Here is an 18,814-nt window from a genome sequence, read left to right on the forward strand (position 1 = left end):
TGTGATCTGATCGTGCTAAACCACATGAGAATACAGGTGTAAATGCGCCCAAAACGTTTTGAGGATGGATTGCGATTTGATCGGACAAACCACATCCGGAGGTGGTCACGGACGCATTTCGACCACATTTAATAGAAGTGTAAATGGAAATGCGTTTTTAATCCACATATCAACAACGTGGGCGGAAATACGTAGCCGTTGGCACGCGCCGGTTCCAGACCAGCGAGGAGCAGGCTTCCATGGCAGCTAGCGAGAACGCATTAAAATGGATCCTGGTCGAGGTTGGAGTCCAGACGAGACAAAAGAGTCTACTCTCAATTTGGTCGGACGAAAATATTCAAGCACAAACAGGATGTGACGTTTGATTGTCAGCTGGACAGAGTCGATCGGATCTCAACGGATCGGGTTGAAGATGATCAAAACGCATATTAATGCCAGGGGTAAATTAATAATCAGGCTAAATCATTATCTAGATACAATCTCGGTACGGGATGCATTTTAATGCAAGGTGTAAACGGGGTCTGAGACATGCATTAACAGACAGTTGCTGTATTCGTAATAACATTCATATACACTAATATTTCGCTTGCACAGTCAAACCTCTCAGAAAAATTAGCTACTGTATACTGTCTCTGAGTTTCTGCTTCTGCAGACAAATGAAATGTCTCATCATATTCAAATCTCGTCATATTCATATGGTATTCATAATATGTGAGGTAATGTTGATTTATTTTACACAAACAATGGTACAGCATCATTCAAAGAGTTTCTTGAGTTTCATCCTTCTGCCATCGGAGTCACAGTTTGTCATTTCTTCAGAAATGTGCTCACGCATGGGTCAGAGTTTGTGTGGAAGACCACACATTCTCCCACATTCTCCCGCCAAGTTTGTTTTTATAAATCTCTCTTTGTGAAAGTGGCGTACGTATTCTTTTGTGCCTATGCTACGTTTATAATCAGGATGCCGGCAAACGTCATGTAAGTGCCTGAATGTTCTTAATAGACCATCTTGAGAAAGGTCTAAGAATCTTAATTCAGTAAGTTTGAATTCATCAAGAGATAAGTTTTCCTAAGGAAGGTGTGAGGTTAATGAACTACCACTGACATTAGCTAACGGAACAACACACTCTCATCCTCTCGGCCTGTTTTGCTAGCGGTGAAGATGCAGATGTTGTGGCCTACTGTACAGGTACAGTATAGGTCCATGTACCGTACATTTGACTGCAAATACTCCGTTCCAACTCTTCCTCCTGACTGGTGTCAGTTTAGTGCGTGCCTTCACGCTAGTCCCCAGCCTCTGTTGCATCACAGCGTGTGCACAGCCCTTATTCTCCATCTTCTGCGGGCTTAGTGATTACGTGGTCACCTGTGAACGTCTCCCTCACACGCCTCTGTGCAGCGGCGGCTAGCTAAACCGGCGCAGCTGAGCCCTACGCCTGAAGGTTCCCCTTCCTTCCCCTGCTGTCGGTTCCCCTTCCTTCCCCTGCTGTTGGGTCGGTGTTCTCTTCCTGAGTGACTGCGGCCCGAAGCAACAGAGTAACACGTCGGCCCGGACAGCGTCACAACTCGCCCCAGCAGCCGTAAAACGCTCCCCTAACACCTCCGTCAGTCGTCCCCTCAGACTCTGACCCACGTCATATTCAATTCACTTCAAACAACTTTAGTTTTCCCTAAGGAACTTTGTTGAGATTTTCTTTCAGGCACTTCTGTAGCTCTACCCACCTGCCTGGCGCTTCATAAACAAAGGCACAGTGACGCACACACGCACACACCCTAGAAATGTGTGTCGCAGTGTGTGTCGCCTGTCACTGAAAAAGATATGCAAAACAGAGGCACGTTCACTGCCTGGCGACATGGTGCTGAACTGTTGAGCCTCGTCAGTCCGCAGCCACCCACGCCTGGCCTCAGATGACATGATGATGACGTCACCTCGTCAGCTCACGGCGAATGATTAGAAGAGCCGCCTGCTGAAAGATAGTGTGACCGAGGTGAAACTCCTGACTGTCACGTTGGTGCTTTTCAGTAAAGAAAGAAAGAAAGAAAGAAAGAGGGAGAAAGAGAAAAAGCTAAAATAATGCAGCAGTTAGCTATTTGTTCTCTGTGGTGTTTGAGGACGTCATGTTGTGTTCCATACTGTAGAACACTCTCTCTCACCTCCTGTGGGCCTCTTGTTTGTGTGATAAACCAGGGGAGCTATCAGAGCTGTGACTGAACACACAGCCTATAAATAAGGAAGTGGAAGAGCTGCTCCCATCCTATCTTATCAGCTTCCTTCAGGTCCTGCTGTGTGTGACTGCTACAGTCAATCATGTCTTGAGCAGCGTGGTATGACCGGTAGTGTGGGGTGATTTATCTTACTGATACAGTAGTCTTTGTGTCTCAGTTGAAGGTAGGGCAGGGGATATTGGAGAAAGCAGGAATAGTAAACTAGATTTTGAAAAAAAAAGCAACCCCTTCCCTCAGGCCTCCCGCAAAAGCCACTCGTCTAAACTGAGGGGGAGACAAATGACACTCGCTAGGCAGGTACAGTAGGTAGATTGACAGGCAGGTAGGCCATCCAATCATTTCAATGTGGTATCTCAAAATGATTCGACAGACTTATTAAAGTCTTGAAACTTCCATAGATTTCTGATTTTTTTTATTTTAGTGTCAGAGCATTTTATTTATTGATTGCTGTCGGGATATGAAGAGAATTGCAAAGAATCGTTAAAAAAAATTGCTTATGAGCCGAATCACCTACCCCACCTTTAAGTCTTTGTGAATTAGTTTAATAATATTGCATAATATAATGTTATTAATTGAATGACCTTTCTTTCTTTCTTTCTTTCTTTCTTTCTTTCTTTCTTTCTTTCTTTCTTTCTTTCTTTCTTTCTTTCTTTCTTTCTTTCTTTCTTTCTTTCTTTCTTTCTTTCTTTCTTTCTTTCTTTCTTTCTTTCTTTCTTTCTTTCTTTCTTTCTTTCTTTCTTTCTCTCTTTCTCTCTTTCTCTCTATCCCTGTCTCTCCCTGTTTCTCTCTCTCTCTCTCTCCCCTCCCTCCATCCTCACAGGGCAAGTGTCTGATTACAGTGCAGTTATGTCATGAGCAGCTGCTGGAGGATGAGGAGGAGGGGGCGGAGTTCTACCTGCTGTTTGTGGGCACCACCCAGAGTCACCTGACCAGCACGCGTAGGAGCGGCCATGACACGCTGCAGGCCCTGTGTCCGGGTGAGCCTTCCTCCACCACAGCCTGGCCCACAGTCCCTCACCGCCAGGCAGCAGTACTGCGATCCCGAGACGCCAGCCCCACCTACAGTTCTTTATGTAAACTCTACTCCTGCTGGAATGTTAGAAAGACTCCGATTCATAACGGTGTGATCTTAGGTGTCCTGAGAGTGAATGTTTAACTACCAACACTGTGACTGTGTATTCTGAGGCAATCCTTGTCTGTTTACTCGCCCACTACTGATAGGGAACTCACCCCTGTGTGTTTTTCTAAGTTTGAATATCAGATTTCACTTGTGTGCAAAAAAAAACGTGATTCTTCACCTCTTCTCAGAGTGTATTTATGGCCAGTGATAAACCACGTTATGCCACTGTTACAGATCTATTCCCTGCGGCGGAGCCAGAGAAAGAGAAGCCTCAGCCTGTCAGAAAACATGTTTACCTACTTCCCTAGATTGGTGCCGGCAGAGTCAGGAGAGGCCGAGAGGCCACTAGGGGGTCGGTTCTCCTGGTAACCAATTAGCCGTGCTCCACCGCTCCCCCAGCGAGGCCCGTCCAGTTCTCTGTCTGTGGGGGAAAAACCCAGCAGGGAGAACGCACCTCAACAAGCCTGGACACTGACCAGCTAGCATCAATGATTTACTCACGCGGCTCTGGGTCGATGCTGAGCTAGGCCAGGGTGTTTTAGCACATTAGCATTAGCATTAGTCATGGTAGGTGTGGGCTGTAGGGCTTTAAAGGACGGGGAAAAGGGAAGTTGGGCTGTTTAGTTGGAAGTGGGTTGACTGGAAGGAAGGGTGAGAGAGAGAGAGAGCCTGGGCTGTTTAACTGGAAATTGAGTCATATTTCCTCATCGTCTCCTTATCGTATCGGTTCCTTCCAGTACCGTCTATCAATCAGTCTTTGAGCCACAGCTCTGTAGAGTTTCTATTCTCCCAGAAGCCTGTGTTGTTGACTCTGACCGGCCTTTGTTGATGAGGTTGTTCTTCTCCATTCCCGTGCGGCTCTCTGATCATCACGCAATTATGCAGTGATTCTGAGCTGAACAGAACGGTTCTACCTAAAGTTCCGTTGTTGTCATATGTTGTTTTTCTACGGCTGACCTCTCTCTCTAGCGGCTCAGAGATGTCTGTATAGAGAGATTATAACGTAAGTGTGCAACGCTCAACAGTTCTGCGTAATTGACAGGGACATTCCATCCATTTACCACCACAGGGAGATGTCGTTCAGACTGCTATTTTTGTGTCGTATCTGGGTTTAAGGTTCAGTCTGTTTGCCAGAGCTGAACTGTTTTTTTCCTATAGAGGAGCTTCTCTGACGTAGTTGGCCCGGAGCTCCTCGTTTAAGCTAAACCACTGTAAGGAATGAACACTAGCTGTCACGTTTACTGGCTACATGCTTTCTAACCACAGTCGTTAGTTGTGTGTGTGTGTGTGTGTGTGTGTGCGTGTGTGTGTGCGCGCATGTGTGTGTTTCTTTGTGTATGCATGTGTGTATGTGTGTGTGTGTGTGTGTGTGTGTGTGCATGTGTGCGTTTGTGTGCGTGTGCGCGTGCGTATGTTTGTGTGTGTGTATGCATGTGTGTGTGCATGTGTCTTTGTGTGTGCATGTGTGTGTTTGTGTGTGTGCGTGTGTGTGGTGTGTGCATGTGTGTCTTTGTGTATGCATGTATGTGTGTGTGCGTGTGTGTGTGTGTATATGCATGTGTGTTTGTGTGTGTGTGTTTGTGTTTGTGTGTGTGCGTGTGTTTGTGTGTGTATGCATGTGTGTATGCATGTGTGTATGCATGTGTGTGTGCATGTGTGTGTTTGTGTGTGTGTGCGTGTGTGTTTATGTGTGTGTGTGTGTGTGCGTGCATGTTTCTCAAACCACACAGTCTGACAGATAATGCCTGAAATAGCACAAACCGTGTACATAACAGGACCTCAGCCATGCCTATGCATTTTCCCACTTGCGGTATGAGGGAAGAGCTTGTAGAACATTAAACCATCTTTTTTTTTTTTTTTTACTGTGAAAAAAACATTGGATGGTTGCTTTACTTGTATTTTCATGTAAAAAAAAAAAGATTATTTCTGGTGTGAACATCAGAGTAGCATTCGATGGTGTGTTTTATAACGGTTCAGTCGTGAGTCGTCTGCCCCCTCAGTTATGTCCTGTTGTTAGTAATAAGAGATCCTCAAAGTATACATCGCAGCTGCAGTATGTGCTTTGCCATAGAGGCCATTTTACACTGGCAAAGATGTACAGCTACAAGGTGAGAAAGCCTATAATTAATACATGTATATTGTCAGCAGCCATGTAATCACTCTATCCAGTGTAATTATTAGGGGTATAGCTGACATATAGAAATGTTATATATAACTTCAATCAATCAATCAAAGCTTTATTTGTATAGCGCATTTCATACCCAGAGGCAACACAATGCGCTTTACAGAGAACAAGGGAGGTGGGCAGACGTCCCACCCCTACATATTCCAGAGGGAAGCAAAAAAACAGTAATCACCCGGGGGCCAGATAAGTGAGCTGTAAAAATTCTTCCCTGACCCCTCTCAACGAGGCGATCGAGCAAGCTCCTGGAGAATGTTTGTCTACCGGCTAAGAACATTTATAGAGCAATAAATAACATTAAATTACATTTTCAGAGTAAGAGAGGCTAATAACATCATAGGAGAGACATGGCAAACACTGGTGTATGTCTGTGTGTGCGTGAATGTGCCTGGGCCCAGATAGATCAATTCAAGTTGATTTCTATTCATTTCCACAAGTGAGAAATGGTGTATTGCCTTTTTGATATCCATGTGCTTCGTCTGCTGCCCCTTATGACGGCTGTATCGTGTCATATGTTGCTTCGTCAGGTGCTCTACTGTCCTCTGTCCTACAGCCCGTGACATGACCGTGTGTCAGGAGGACTGTGTCCATGACGTCCTCTCCCTCTCGCCCCTCTCTCTCCCCCCCAGCCCACGACTGCTGCGAGGCGGTGCAGGTCACCCTGTGCTCGGCCCGGCCCGGGACCCCCGCGGCCCCGCTGGCCCTGGCCCAGCAGACCTTCAGCTTCATCCAGGACCTGGCTTTCGACATGGCCCAGTTCCTGGTGAGCACCGCAGGGAGGCAGGATGGCCTGGAGGGGGCGCTGTTGCTGGATGAATGTCAGATCCCCCTGCAGGAGTGTGAGAGGCTGGACCAGAGCTTAGCCCTGGCGCTGAACCACCTCGCTCTGCCCCAGGGATGGAGTCTGCTGGGACACAAACTCACCAACAGCACTGGTGAGTAGGGTGAATGAGAGGAGTGTGTGTGTGTGTGTGTGTGTGTGTGTGTCTGTCTGTCTGTGTCTGTGAGTGTGTGTGTGTGTGTGTGAGTGTGTGTGTGTGTGTCCGTGTGAGTGTGTGCGTGTGTGTGTGTGTGCGCGTGTGTGCGCGTGTGTGCGCGTGCGTGCGTGTGTGTGCGTGTATGTGTGTGTGTGTGTATGTGTGCGTGTGTCTGTCTGTTTAACTAAAAATACATTCATCAGTTGATATGCACTTAGTTTATTCCATAGTGACTACATCCATTCCCCTCTGTAAGGAAAGCAAACTTTACTTCATCGGATCAACGCTTCAGATCAACCATCTGTTACATTATTTCCTTTGAGGTGCAGCAGTTAGGTTAATTAATAAAGTGAAACCCTCTACAAGGGTAGCATGGTCGTATATCTGAAGAGAAGCGCTCGGATGAGAGACATCTTCAGGGAGAGACTCTCCCCATGCAGACCCAACGGGGAGCTCCAGTTCACCAGACACTTGGCTGCTGTTGATCTTGGCTCTGCCCCTCTGACGCTGTCGCACTTCTCTCCCCCTGTTTCCTCTCTCAACTGACTTTCCAACGGTGTTGGCAACGGCTTTACAAGTCTAGAACGGTAGACGTCCTTAAACAAACATTCCTACCCAATTAAAATGTCTCTTTCTAGCACTTTAGACGATAATGCCCCTGTAAGTAGAGCTTAAGTGGTGGGTAATGATAAATGTACTGTAGGAGCCTGCCATCCAACCAACTGATACTTATGCTGCACCCTTAGTTTTTACTAAGAGTTTTTACCAGATAGGCCACTAAAAGACATTGAAATGTACACTTTTAGCGCCTAGCTGTGAGAGAGAACAAAATGTGTATTTTTTAGGTTGTGTTATTGTTTCTAGGATATTTAAATACATTTTTGTATTACGTAATGGGCCAAAAGGCCTACATATTTCTGTTCATCTGCACCGTAATGGACTAGCATTAGCTAGCTCTCCAGCTTTCCCTCCCATGGTGGTTGCTGTGAGAACCAGGTGTGTGGCTGAGGTAAATGTAAACACAAATATAAAGAGAGACTCCCCAGTGTGAACCTTTCGTGGCTGAAACCAGGTCGGGGTTTCCGAGACAGAGAGAGAGTGAAACCAGGTTGGGGTTTCCGAGACAGAGAGAGTGAAACCAGGTTGTTGCTAGCAGGTTGTTGACCCAGGCCACCGGTGACCCTGTGGGAGGACACGCTGTGCTGTGAGAAATCTACTTTAGACAACACAGGAAACACGGACGCTCTGAAATTATGGCCTCAATTTTACATGGCTATTGACTACTTATTTGAGTTAATGCAAACCAAATGAACTGATTTTGAGGATAAACGCTAGGAGGTAATTGCTTGCTGTACCAGCCCTGTAAACAAGGCTTTGGGGAATAGCTACTTTTCCCTGTGGCTGTTGTAAAGAAAATAGCTTATGCGCTAACTTCCGCTAGGTAATTGCAGCAAGACATCAACTCGAGATTTTAAGACATAATTGCTGGAGGTGAGATAAAGTTTAGATGGCGTTTTTTCTTTCTTTGTTTCTGCTTTTAAATGAGCAGATGTGATTTCCATGTTAGTGCCCACCTGGTTAAAGTAAATTGCATTTAGGACAAAGTCAAACATATATTTTTTTTGTGCAACAGAAGTTAACGCAACAAACTGTTAAAGGGGGTATTTCAGTAAAGAATCCCCAAAGAAGCGTCCTTCGTTCTCTGGCTGGGTGTAGCATTGGGTGTGTTGAGTGGATGAGGGGGTTTCTGGGTTTAAATCTGTGGACATGGCATGCTTGGCTCAGAGCCTGGACTTCAACAATAGTCCAACGGGACCCAGGATGGGTCCCCCACGTCCCCATACAGACACCCCACTGGGCCTGGCTTGTCCACAGCAGCCCAAACACTGGCATCACTTGTCATGCACTGTACTGTACGTCTACCCCCCTGCTGATGTGACTGGCATCTTGTGTAATAGGTTGTTCTGTCGCAGGCTGTGGCCCAATGAGATCTCCTCATAGAGTACTTGAGTTCTGGAGAAGGAACTGTGGATCTATCCTTGTCGCCATCGATCAAATACATCAGATTGGTTCATATCCAAAGAATGAAGCTGGAAGCGAAAGCTTCTGGGCTGTCCATCATGCTGCTGACAGAAACAGCCCAGTGCGTGTGGTACAGTAGTCCTGTTCGTCAGAAGGCTTGAACAGCCTAGTCACACAGACCCAGTGACAGCTCTGTAGTGAGATTAAACAACTGGGCATATTTCAGATGAGTCCTCCGCTGAGGGAAATTATATTATTTGTGTTGCTTGCTGGTGTGGAATGGCCAGCTATGGAAGGCCAGGGCTTTGTATTCCCTACAGCCACTGGTAGCGGAACCACAGTCCAAACTGGCACTTAGCATGGCTAACTGGAGCATTTAATTGGTGCAATTAGCTGTAGCTTCTTCCCAGGGCTCCAACTAGCCAGACGCCGATGGAGTGAAACGGCTCTGCTGGCCGACATACACACAGACACTACAACAAACAACGTGTGAAATGCAGAAGAGGACGGATAACGCAAGCTTGTAATTGCCTGCGGTGCACTTATAGGAAAAACGGTTTATGGCAAACACAGAAGGGGGAGGACGTTTTATGCTGCGTGTTGTTGCTTTTGAAATTGCCTAAGTGTAACATCGCGCCAGAAATCACATATCTTCGCGAAAGCCGCCGTCAGGGAAAAGGGTTTTAGCAGCCCGTTCAACACATTGTCTTATCTCCGAGAGCGTTCGTGTTTCCAGAATGACTCTTATCCTCCCCGATAGCCCATCTGATTTCACAGTCTGGCGGTCACGGCCGCACATCGACAGCCCCTCGCGGCGTCGTTAGCGTGCGACGAGCCCCGGAGGACGAGCGAAGAGGCCAGCGCAGCTCTTTAAGGCCCAGAAATACACTGATAATCTGTCCCAGCGAAAGCGGGGAGAGGGAGGGGCGGGGCATTGGAGGGGGACGCTCTTAAAGATTTAATTACACAGACTGTCAATTAGGCCGCTAAAAACAACCATGGGGAGGATCCCCTTGACTTACCTCTGCTAGCGCTGCAGAGCACACTGACAGCGAGAGGGGGAGGGGCCGTTGTAAGGGTCAGGACAGTTTGAGTCTGAGTCTGTGTGTGCGACTGATTGTGTGGCTGTGAGGGTGGGTCCCGGTATGCTTTTGTGTCTATATACTTTACTATGTGTTTGTGTGTGTAGATGGGGGGAGGAATGACTAGCTAAGCACTTTGCTTGTCACTCAGGATGCATGATCTCTCAGGCACTGAGCCTGCCTGTTAAACTGGCTCAGAAGTAACCAGGCCGCAGGAACAACAGCACAGATCGTAAAAAGTCCCAGGCCTGACTGACAGTAGGCTACAGCGCTTTAGCAACCATCGCAGTAGTAGATTGAGGGCGTCGCTACGCTGGAGCGCACCGTGGCGCGTCCGCCGTCCGACCGCGTACAGCCGCACCGAAGTGATCCTCAAGGACTCTTGACCTGACGGACGCTGCCTTTCTCTCCCTCCGTCTCTCTATCTCTCCCCCCTCCCTCCCTCCCTCCCTCCCCGGGGACAGAGCCGGAGCCCCAGGAGACGCTCCTCCACTTCGCGGCCCGTCGAGGCCTCCGCAGGGTGGCCGGATTCCTGCTGCTGCAGCCCGGGGCCGGGGAGGCTCTCCGCCTGGCCAACAGACAGGGCCTGACCCCCGCCCTCATCGCTCAGCAGAGACAACACGGACAGCTGCACCAGCTCCTCGCACGGTGAGGATTAGTATTATTATATATTAGCCATGTGAGGGGTATGCTGAGTACACCTATGAGTACACCTCACTATAGAAAAGGTTGCGTCGTCACAGAAGAGATGAATCTGCCTTGACTTTGTTCAAAAGACAGCGCAGAGCTCCTAGTTTCTGTGAACATACTGTAGCTCTCTCTCTCTCTCTCTCTCTCCTTGTATAAACAACAAATGTCAATACAACTGAGGGAAGCAGCGCAGTTTCGGTAGATACTCAAGTTTTTTTGTTTGTCAGCCTGGAACAATAGAATACACACATTCTGAGAACACACAACCCACACACAACCACACAACAGAGAATATCTTCACATATTTGTCAGAATAGTTGTGAGATGAGAGTGCCTTTAAGCTTTAAATGAGTTTAAGTGTGTTCAATGTGCCTCCGGAGATGTTCTCTATTGCACAACACAAAGGCTTTGTTTACCTCCCCTCGTAAGTCTTGGGGCCGATAGTAAGACGTCCTCTAGTCACCTCAGATCATTGGCCCCGAGACGGACGACACACCCGCTAAAAGGCTATTCCTGTCAGGCAGCCGGGACAGAGGGAGAGAGAGAGTGAACCGGAGGATTTGTTGGTGCCAAGGGAGAAACTTCATGACGTGATGATTCTTTCCTGAAAACAGCAGGCAGAAACCACATTCCACTAGTTCCTGAGCGGTTAAACATTAAGCTGGGAAATTCAAGCCACCTTTTGTCTGTAGATGAAGTGAAACATGACATCACTGTGGAGGCGGGGTCTGGAGGTTGTTTATGTAGGAGAGTGCGGTCCTGTTAAGGAGCTCATCTACCCTTCAGTTAAAGTAAAGACAGCCAACGCTGAGGGACATCTGTGAATCTGCCCTCCCGTCTCCTCTTTTTTGTTATCGGTCTGTCTGTCCTATCCGTGTATCCGTAACTGAACGCATGCAAAGTGAAGTCACTCTCGCTGGTGATGTCAACACCCCTAGCGCTGACACCCCACCCAGCGTTGCATAATCAGGTCCGGCTGTGAGGCTCCTCACTCCAGCGCCGTCTTCAGTGCAAACACTAGACACGCTTATTATATTCACTTCTGAACTCTCACTGCACACATTCTGGACACTCTTAATAACCCTCTTAGTTAAAAGTAATTTTATGGAATAAGGCCTCCAGACAAGACAACAGTTCCATAACTAGGGTGAGAACAGAGCAAAGGAAATATGCCTTTGTAAAATAGCGAACAATAGACAACTTGATTGATAAGAGGATCTGTAAGTCACATGACCTCCGCGTCCTCGCCGGTGGGCAGGCTGTTTATTTTTATTTTTATTTTTATTTTACCGACAGGGCGGAAACCGACACGGGGACAAGCAGACAGACGGAGACCCTCCGGCAGCCCGCCAGGTCGACGGACGCCAGGGTGGAGTGCCACCTCCCCTGCCTGAACACGCACACCCTGACGGTGGGCCGCGCCCCCGGGGACGACCCCCCGGGCCTCCAGAGCGCCGTGGAGCAGCTGCATCACCTGATCCGCCACCTACACGCCGAGGTGAGCCCTTCCGGCCTGGGCCCGTTTAACAGGCTCTGTACCCCTCGCTCACGCTGCCTCGAGACGCCGTGTGGACACGCGCGGCTGCACCGACGCCGGCTCAGAGGCGGCGTGTTTGCTTTTGGAGCCGTGCCCTCTCGTTCTAACCTTCAGCTTAGTTTGTGTGACTTGGAGCGTGGCGAGCGCGTTATGTAACGGCGTTGGAGTTAGCGCTGGATAAGGGTCAAGGGACGGGGAGACCCTCCCCCTTCCAAGGACACCGAGGCTAACGCTTTTTCGTGCCTTTTTTTCCTTCCTTTTATGCAGGGAGTTCCTTCTCTTCAGCTGCAGTCTGAGTCACTTCACAACGCCCAAGAATGCTGCGAGGGCTTAGAGGCTGAGGGGGCCCGTTTGAAGAGCGCACGGCGACCAGAACCCCCAGACACGCTCACCCGGGGGCGCGGGGCGGAAAACAGCGCCGCAGGGAGCGACGGGGGTCCCGCGCTTGCCCCTCCGACCTCAGAGCGCCTCCCTGACAATGGCCAGGGCGTCGCGGGGGACAGGGTGTGTCTCGGTACAAACATCCCCGGAGATTACCGCAGAAGAGCAGAAGAGAAGAGGGAGCAGGGAGGAGAGGAGGAGGAGGAGAGGAGGGAGGAGGCTGAGGGCGGTGTAGTCGACTGGGAGAGCGTGAGCGATAGTAGTGACACACTGCAGAGGCAGCCTGTGGGAGAACGCTTTGCTCCAGGAACCTCACCACCATCCTGTGGAAAAGATCAGCAGGAAACTGATACAGAGGGGACCGTAATCAGTGCAACACCGGGGGCCACGGAGGGGACGGACCAGGAAGGAGACGAGAGGACTGCTGAGAGGGGGGACGACAAACACGCAGGCCACACAGAACTGTCTGCCCTCTCTGAAGGCACAGCCGCTTCAGCCATGGGGCACACGCAATCCCTGGAAAAATCCGAAATCTCAGAGAGCTCTGACTCAGATATGAAGGAGTGCTCCCGGGAAGGGGGAAGCTACGGAGACACAGACGCGGAAGACAACCCTCATTTAGAAGAGGACACGGCAGAGAGCGAAGGGTTAACAGACTCTCTCCGCTCCGTAGCGGGCCTCCCCGACCCCTCTCCCGCTGCAGACGTCGGTGACGACATACAGGAAGTTACGTCCGAGGCTGGGTGTCCACGCCTCACGATAGGGGGCCTCCAGCCTCCGTCTGGGACAAACAGCTTGGAACAAAGTCAGGAAGCAGCTGTTGGGGATTACTCTGTGGACAAACAGCAGGCCTACTGCCCCGGAGCCTCAGAAACAGACCGCCGTTCTGGGGAGTGGGCTGAGAACGAGATAGGACCATCTACTGGAGACAGAGAACTAGTTAGTGATAAAGAGGTAGAGCAGTCAAGCGAAGCTGACATCTTTGACCAAGGTGCGTCAACTACATCCGATATTAACTCTTCTCATTTGCCTTGGAGTGAACTCGCCGACCTTGGAGAAAAGTCCTTAGGCCGTTTCGTTTACTGCTCAACCGTCAGTGTCTCCATAGACGGCGCAGTGACAGAGATATCCAGTTGTGGAGTATCGACCGTCACGATGACCATTCCAGGAAATGGAGGTAGGGAAGCAGCTTCTGGGTCGGCGCTCTCCAGCGACGAAGAGGACACGTTCCGGTCGGTCAACAGCTCCCTGACGGAGATCTTCCACCTGTCGGAGGACGCGGACAGATCTGACGCGGACGTTGAGCAGGACCTAGATGGATTCAAAATGGCGGAGGAGGATTTGGCGGGAACTGAGGAGGACGCGGGGGACTCGGGGTTCCCCTCGGAGCAGAGCGGCGCTGCGTTGACGGTGACGGACTGTGAAGAGGCCTCGGCGACCCTCCCTGGTGCAGAGCCAGAGTGCTGTCAACCCTCCCTCAGTCTCCAACCAATGGAGCCATTGATCTCTGAGAAGACACCAGTGACCATGCTAGAACCTTCTGTGGAAAAGCCCTCAGAGTTAGCTTCAGCAGTGGCTGGCGGTGAACAAACGGCTGAGGTCAGCGAGAACTACCATGGACCTGTAGATGTCAACGACTCTGACCTCACAGCTGAGACTAAGGACAGCCATTTGGGGTCAAAGGTCACGGAAGAGTTTCTTTCTCCTTCCGCGGTCCCTGAAGGCGGTGAGAATACCGTGGCGGAGGAAGAGGCCCCGCCCCCAGAGACCAGCTGGAGCGCTGAGGTGGCGCCCGGTGAGCAGCGCGGAGAGACGGACCTCCAGCCAGTCCTACGGCAGCCCGGTGGGCTCACTTCAGAGGTGACCGTGGACACAGGACGCTGTGACGCTGAGACAGATGAGGGCTCAGGGCAGTCAAACGGTCAGACAGCCATAGACGAACACCTGAACTTCTCTGGGCCCCGATTAGATGATGTCACAGTGGATGTAGTGGCATCCACAGGGACTGCTGCTGATTTCTCAGAAGGCCTAGCCTCATCTGAGAACCTGGGGTCCGAGGAACCTTCCGCTGAAGAGGGGGTTCCAGAGGTGAGAACAGAGAGAGCAGAGGAAGCACCTCCCAACCGTGCAGAAGCCTCAAGTAAGTCATCCTATCTCTCCTCAAGGGGAGGGATTTAAAACGCACACAGCGTACTTCTACAGTGTAGGCTACTTAGCCTAATTGATGTATAACATTGACAGACAGTTGGCCTTTTAAGATGTCTTTACAACATGTATTCTATCATTATACAGTAGGTGATGAATGGAGCGCTGATATATCTTCATTTAATAAGAGTTGTGCTGCACTATCTTTGATCGGTACAAGCCGTAGCTGTGTAGCGTATATTGTGTGTTATGTAATGCATGTAATGGAAGATAATTAATGAGGTTCTCTGTGCTTCTTTCTGTTCTTTGATAGCTTAATGCATGCATAATTTGACAGCAACTTTGGGTTAGTGCATTCAGACACAGGCCGATGCCAACAGGCTGGTAGCAGCGAAAATAAAAAACAGGTCTAAAAGATTCAGATAAAAAAATGAAAGCAATTTACTCAACGTAAAGCTCAACATGCTCTGAAGCGCTCTTTGTTCAGAACGTTTCCCTCGCTCTCTCGCCCTCGCGTCCCCCCTCACTTTTCAGTGATCAGGAATAATTACCATTGTCCCAAAGCCAATAAGGAGAGGTCAGGTCCAGCTCGGCGACTTGCGTCATCCAAAGAATAGGGTGTGTTGATGTAGAGCGCTCAATATATTTATGTCCAAGACTGTATCATAGCAACAGGTGATCTCATCACATGGGCAGGAAAGTGGAGTTGAGCAGGAAGGTTATCTGTGGTTTCCCCATCCTCTGGGATGACAAGAGAAAACACCCATTTTAATGCCTATTGTAAGAACCGAATGAGGCCATTACACAATGTGACTGAAATAGCTCAACTGCCTATTTTCAGAAAATGTCCTCCTCTTCCACTGGGTGTCATTTTAGTAATTTTCCACTCAATACTAGTTCATGGCCACTTACATAAGGAATACTATTCTAGTCTGCTGGCAGATATTTTGTCAGCGTCATTTTATTCAACCTCTTATTTTGGACTGATCTGCCCCTTATCAGATAATAAACTGTTGAAAATAACTAGGCTATTTCTAGTTTGTTCACCCTGGTTTCATCATTGTGACTGATGCTCTTGTGTGTTATTACAGAGGTGGTTGTCCCAGTGGCCGAGGACATGGTTGATGGACAAACAGGACACCTATCAGAAGATGCATCTATGGTGAGTTCCTTATGTTGTGTCTATTAACACTGGAAAAATGATACTGAATCACTCCCCTTATTACCAGCCACTCTGCCAGCCAAAATACAATTTTTTTGGGGGTGAAGTCTATATCAATCACAGTAAACTCTGACCTTTGTCTACCTGGTAATGTCCTTGACTAAAGTATTTCCAATATGTCTCCTCCAAGCACTCTGGGGCCTAGCTCACTGAGGGATCTTTTTCATGCGAAACCCAATAAAAACATGGTGGCGGATGAGATTGTCCACCGTGGCCGTAGAAAGGATTGCGCTCTCTCTGCTTCTTCTTAACGTGTGTAAACCAGGATGAACTATCGCAATAGGGGATCCGTATTTATTCAGTGAGTGCGTTCACCGCTATTCTTCCCTGCGAAACGCTGACTCCAGCACCTCAGCGGTCCGCTCATCTGGGTGTCGGTATCATGGCCGAGGTTCGACACGTGAATGTGATCAATGGCGAGAGCCCTCTCTGGGAGGCTCTCTGGCTCGGCAGAGTTGCTGACTGTCAGATTCCTCCGCGGCAGAGTCCCCTCCCCGCCCGGCTTATTCCTGGGCCGCCGCCGCTGCTGCTGGGATGGGATGTGGTTTAGCCAGCGCTAACGACTGTGTTCTGAATACCAGATGTTGAGCCCGCATATTATACTACACAGCCCGTCTGCAAAGCCCGGGACCTGCCAACAGAGGGCGATGTGGCGTCCACGTCCTCCTGGAAGTCTCTCCGCCATTTGATCCAGTCAGAAGACGCCTGTAATGCCTGTGATCTTTTTATGATCTTCTGTAGGGATGGAGAACCTTTATGGTGTAAAATATGATGTGAAATGGAGAATAATCCGCCATTAGCTGCAGCTCTGAACTATAATCCTGAAACCGGAGAGTCCTACACTGACTTTCATCTCAGCTCAGTCTGCCTGTTCCTCTATGGCTTGATTGCTGCCATGCCTGCATTTGTCTTTAGTTGTGCTGGGAAGGATATCCATTTGGGGACAGTATATCGCTCTTTGCTTAGTTAGTTGTGCTAGGATATCCATGTAGGGACAGTAGCCTACAGGCTGTGCTTAGTTCTGTTTTGGTGCGCTACGACAGTAACAGACCTAGTGTTGGGTAACAGTAGTTACAACACCTTTATGACACTTGCTCTCAATAATGGATCATTTTAGCACTTCATCAGACACACAGCTCAAATTGAACATGCAGTAGCTTGAGCAATTACAGTATATGAATTCTATATTGATCAGGCACTACATGTACTACTGTTGTCTATTTTGTCCTGCAACAGGAAGGCACTCTGGGTTCCGGATCAATGTGTACTGTACTGTTTGTTGAATTATGATAAATTATTGCCATGCTTTAAAGTGTTGCAGAACCACTGGAACAATCTTGCACTAGTTGAGAAGTGTTTTTTATACATTATTGGCCCGTGTTACTGAATGCATATTGTACTGGTAGCTCAAACCCATTATTATTCAGTGTACTGTAGTCTATTGTTTTAGCATGTGATGTATAGGGAGTGAGTAATGTTGGGTAGGTCGGTACCTCAGTAATCCAAGGCGGGAGAGGTTGCACAATCAAGACAAAAATATACATTTACAATAGATACAAAATGTACAAGAAATCATATACTGTACAAGCATGCAACAGAGAGGGGAAAGATTTCTTGGAATCCCTACATTGTACAAACAACAATGATGTTGTTGTTGCCTTGAGAAAATGTATATAGTTTATTAATCAGCTGCTATCATCTGCATTCAGTTGATAGCAGTATTAGCAGTACAGTAGCAGTGTGAAGACTATATTAGTGTAAGCAGTGTTAGCAGTGTATGCGGTAGCAGTGTGAGGACTACATTAGTGTAAGCAGTGTTAGCAGTGTGGGAAGATAGCATTGTTAGCAGTAGCAGTGTGAGGACTACATCAGTGTAAGCAGTGTTAGCAGTGTGGGAAGGTATCATTGTTAGCAGTAGCAGTGTGAGCACTGCAGTAGTGTTAGCAGTAGCAGTGTGGGGAGTTAGCAGTGTGAGCAGTAGCAGTAGTGTTAGCGCTGAGCAGTGCTAGCAGTGTTACTGCTAGCCTGGAGAAAATGTGGAAGTGTTTACTCTGGGAGAGGTCAGGGCAGAGGGGGTGGGGAAGACTGAAAACAGGAAGCCATGTGGCAGCGTGTGTAGTGTAGGTCTAGTGTGTACCATATGTTTCTGATGGCTCTGTGTGTGAACGGTAAACCTTTGTGCATATGCGTGAGAGAGAGAGAGAGAGAGAGAAAGAGAGGGAGAGAGAGAGAGAGAGAGAGAGAGAGAGAGAGAGAGAGAGAGAGAGAGAGAGAGAGAGAGAGAGAGAGAGAGAGAGAGAGAGAGAGAGAGAGAGAGAGAGAGAGAGAGAGAGAGAGAGAGAGAGAGAGAGAGAGAGAGAGAGAGGGCGGGGGCTTGAGAGAGGGAACGCTGAGCAGGGCCAGTCCGTCACTTTGTCAAAATTCCAGGACACGTGATCAAGCGCTGTGCAGTTCTCCCATTTCAATAATGTGGAAAGAAAGAGTAATGCTGCCTGGAAAGCTGTCAGAAGGTTAATGCCTTTCACCTCAGGAGATGAGAAAAGGTGGCACAACTGAACAACCAGCCCCTACCTCCTTCCTTCGGCTTTTTGCACCACAGGAGTGTAATAAATCCAGTGTAATTTGGAAACACACTCATCGGCACAGCTCTGTTTTGTGTCCGACCCAGAAGCACTGATAGTTCAATTTCCTTTTCAAGTGGAACTTGGCCAGAGAAAGTCCCCCTGTCCCTCTGTGCCTGTGTTCCCTGCCCCTCCTCTGTTTGGGGTCTTAAATCTAGCCCTGGGTGAGGCGAGGCAGAGTGATTGCTGCGGGTCATTTGACTTCACAGTTTGACGCAATGTGCTTCTATGACTTCAGAGACAACTGTTAGCTGGTGGAGTGTCTCCAACTGAAGGGGGAGATGGGGGGGGGGGGGGGGGGGTCTGTTTTCTTTGGTGACATATGTTTGGAGGCTAGTCCAATAGCGCTGCTGTGCTGTCTTATCAGCTGGTCAAGCTACAGGACACAGCTCGGCTGGGCTCAGTTGAGGGGCCAGTTAGAGGACACAAGAAGCTGCTGTTGTTTTTTTAAACACCAAAAGGTACGATATTCCTTGAGTTTTGCATAGTTTTGGATTTGTGGTTGCTGTGTAGTGTCTCTGATGGGGATTGGCACCTGAGGACGTTGGCCGGGGCTGTAGGAAATGAAGGTAATTGAGTTAGTTCTGTCACTAGATGGCGGCTACAAAG

The 18,814-nt window shown here is 48.8% G+C and overlaps 1 protein-coding gene across 6 annotated transcripts in view; it reads left to right on the plus strand.

Moving 5' to 3' along the window:
• Positions 1-18,814, plus strand: part of akap13 (A-kinase anchoring protein 13) — a 91,131-nt gene that overhangs the window by 18,421 nt on the left and 53,896 nt on the right. For all 6 annotated transcript variants that reach the window (XM_084436893.1, XM_084436892.1, XM_084436894.1 and 3 more), the window contains exons 3-8: positions 3,047-3,203; positions 6,158-6,463; positions 10,074-10,257; positions 11,596-11,797; positions 12,104-14,357; positions 15,454-15,524. In XM_084436893.1, coding sequence (XP_084293019.1) covers positions 3,047-3,203; positions 6,158-6,463; positions 10,074-10,257; positions 11,596-11,797; positions 12,104-14,357; positions 15,454-15,524 — 3,174 coding nt within the window. The remainder of the gene's footprint in view (positions 1-3,046; positions 3,204-6,157; positions 6,464-10,073; positions 10,258-11,595; positions 11,798-12,103; positions 14,358-15,453; positions 15,525-18,814) is intronic.

This window comes from Borostomias antarcticus (genome assembly GCF_949987555.1).
Source record: "Borostomias antarcticus genome assembly, chromosome: 4".
In the NCBI taxonomy this organism is placed as follows: domain Eukaryota; kingdom Metazoa; phylum Chordata; class Actinopteri; order Stomiiformes; family Stomiidae; genus Borostomias; species Borostomias antarcticus.